General features: G+C 44.3%; 1 protein-coding gene across 6 annotated transcripts in view; it reads right to left on the minus strand.

Annotated features, from left to right (window-relative positions):
- SGK3 (serum/glucocorticoid regulated kinase family member 3) overlaps window positions 1-1,376 on the minus strand; it is a 119,261-nt gene that overhangs the window by 57,736 nt on the left and 60,149 nt on the right. For 4 of the 6 annotated variants that reach the window (XM_077751790.1, XM_077751785.1, XM_077751786.1 and 1 more), the window contains one exon: window positions 519-741. In XM_077751790.1, the coding sequence (XP_077607916.1) occupies window positions 519-602 (84 nt within the window). In that variant the 5' untranslated portion in view covers window positions 603-741. The remainder of the gene's footprint in view (window positions 1-518; window positions 742-1,376) is intronic. The other 2 variants (XM_077751791.1, XM_077751788.1) reach the window with 1 other exon arrangement.

Genomic DNA, 1,376 nt, shown 5'->3' on the forward strand with positions numbered 1-1,376 from the left:
GAAGTAAAATTAGCAATGGACTTTGCTTTTAAGGTTAAAAAAAAAAAGAGAGAGAGAGAGAGAAGTAAAATACTGGATTAAAATTTTTAAAAATTGAGGTAGAAAATATAAATGTTAAGAAAGATACTATGGAAATTTCAAGACCGTGGGTTTTTTTGTTTCGTTTTGTTTGACACAGTGGTTCTTAACATAAGATCAGTGACTTCCGGAGTCCACTAACCTCCTGACTACATGCAAAATCACGCGCTTGTTTGCAGATCATTGTGTCTGCACACTTTCTGGTGAAAGGATCCATCAGAGTTTCATAAGCTTTTCCAAAGGGCAGGTAAACAGGCAAAAATCTGAAAAGGTAACTGTGTTCCCTTACAGTCACAGGGAAGACTGGAGGGCACATCACGTGAAAGGGAAGTAAAATCTGGATACGGGGAAGCATGGGGAGGACGTTCTGGGTCAAGGAAGAACAAAAGCAGAAATGGAAGCTTCTCGGTGTTCAGCACGCCCCGTGTGGTAACACTCACACTTACAGTGAACCTCTTCTTCTTCTCCCTGTGCTCGTCCGAGCTGGGGATGCTGACGCTGGGGCAGCTCTCCTTGTGGTCCATGGTACGATCCCTTTGGGTTTATTGCCTCAAATGGACACCAGAAAATGAGCCCGAAGAGACAGTCAGCAGAGGACAAACACAGTTAGCTAATCCAAACCATAAAACCTCTTGAGGTAATATTCAAATTCCATCATGCAACCTGAGCCAACAGAAAAAAAGAAAGAAAGAAAAAAACCACAGATTAGCAAAAAATTTAAAAATACCATCATTCCTTATTTATAGGACCCACTGTATGCTTTTTCTGGCAGGAATTTACATTTGATCGTAAGTTTCAGAGCAGGTTAGAGATTTAGGATCTCAGGCCTATCAAGAGCTCAACGAAAATCAAACCTGTGCATCCCATCTGTCTTCCACACTACTAAATTCTCAGAGCTTATACACCACAGTTCATGGGGGCTGAGAACAACTTTCACCTAAAAGGGCTCTACTTTGATAGATTTAGAGCAGGTTTTTAATTTTTTTTCTGTTTATTTATTTTTGAGAGAGAAAGACAGAGCACAAGCAGCGGAGGGGCAGAGAGACAGGGAGACACGGAATCTGATTTGAGCTGTCAGCACAGAGTGTGACACGGGGCTTGAACTCACTAGCTGTGAGATCATGACCTGAGCCGGGGCGCCTGGGTGGCTTAGTTGGTTAAGCGTCCGACTTTCGCTTAGGTCATGATCTCGCGGTCGTGGGTTCGGGCCCCGTGTCGGGCTCTGTGCTGACTGCCAGCTCAGAGCCTGGAGCCTGTTTCAGTCTGTGACTCCCTCTCTCTCTGACCCTCGCCTGCTC

This window comes from Crocuta crocuta, unplaced genomic scaffold (genome assembly GCF_008692635.1).
Source record: "Crocuta crocuta isolate KB4526 unplaced genomic scaffold, BGI_CrCroc_1.0 scaffold20, whole genome shotgun sequence".
Taxonomy (NCBI): Eukaryota; Metazoa; Chordata; class Mammalia; order Carnivora; family Hyaenidae; genus Crocuta; species Crocuta crocuta.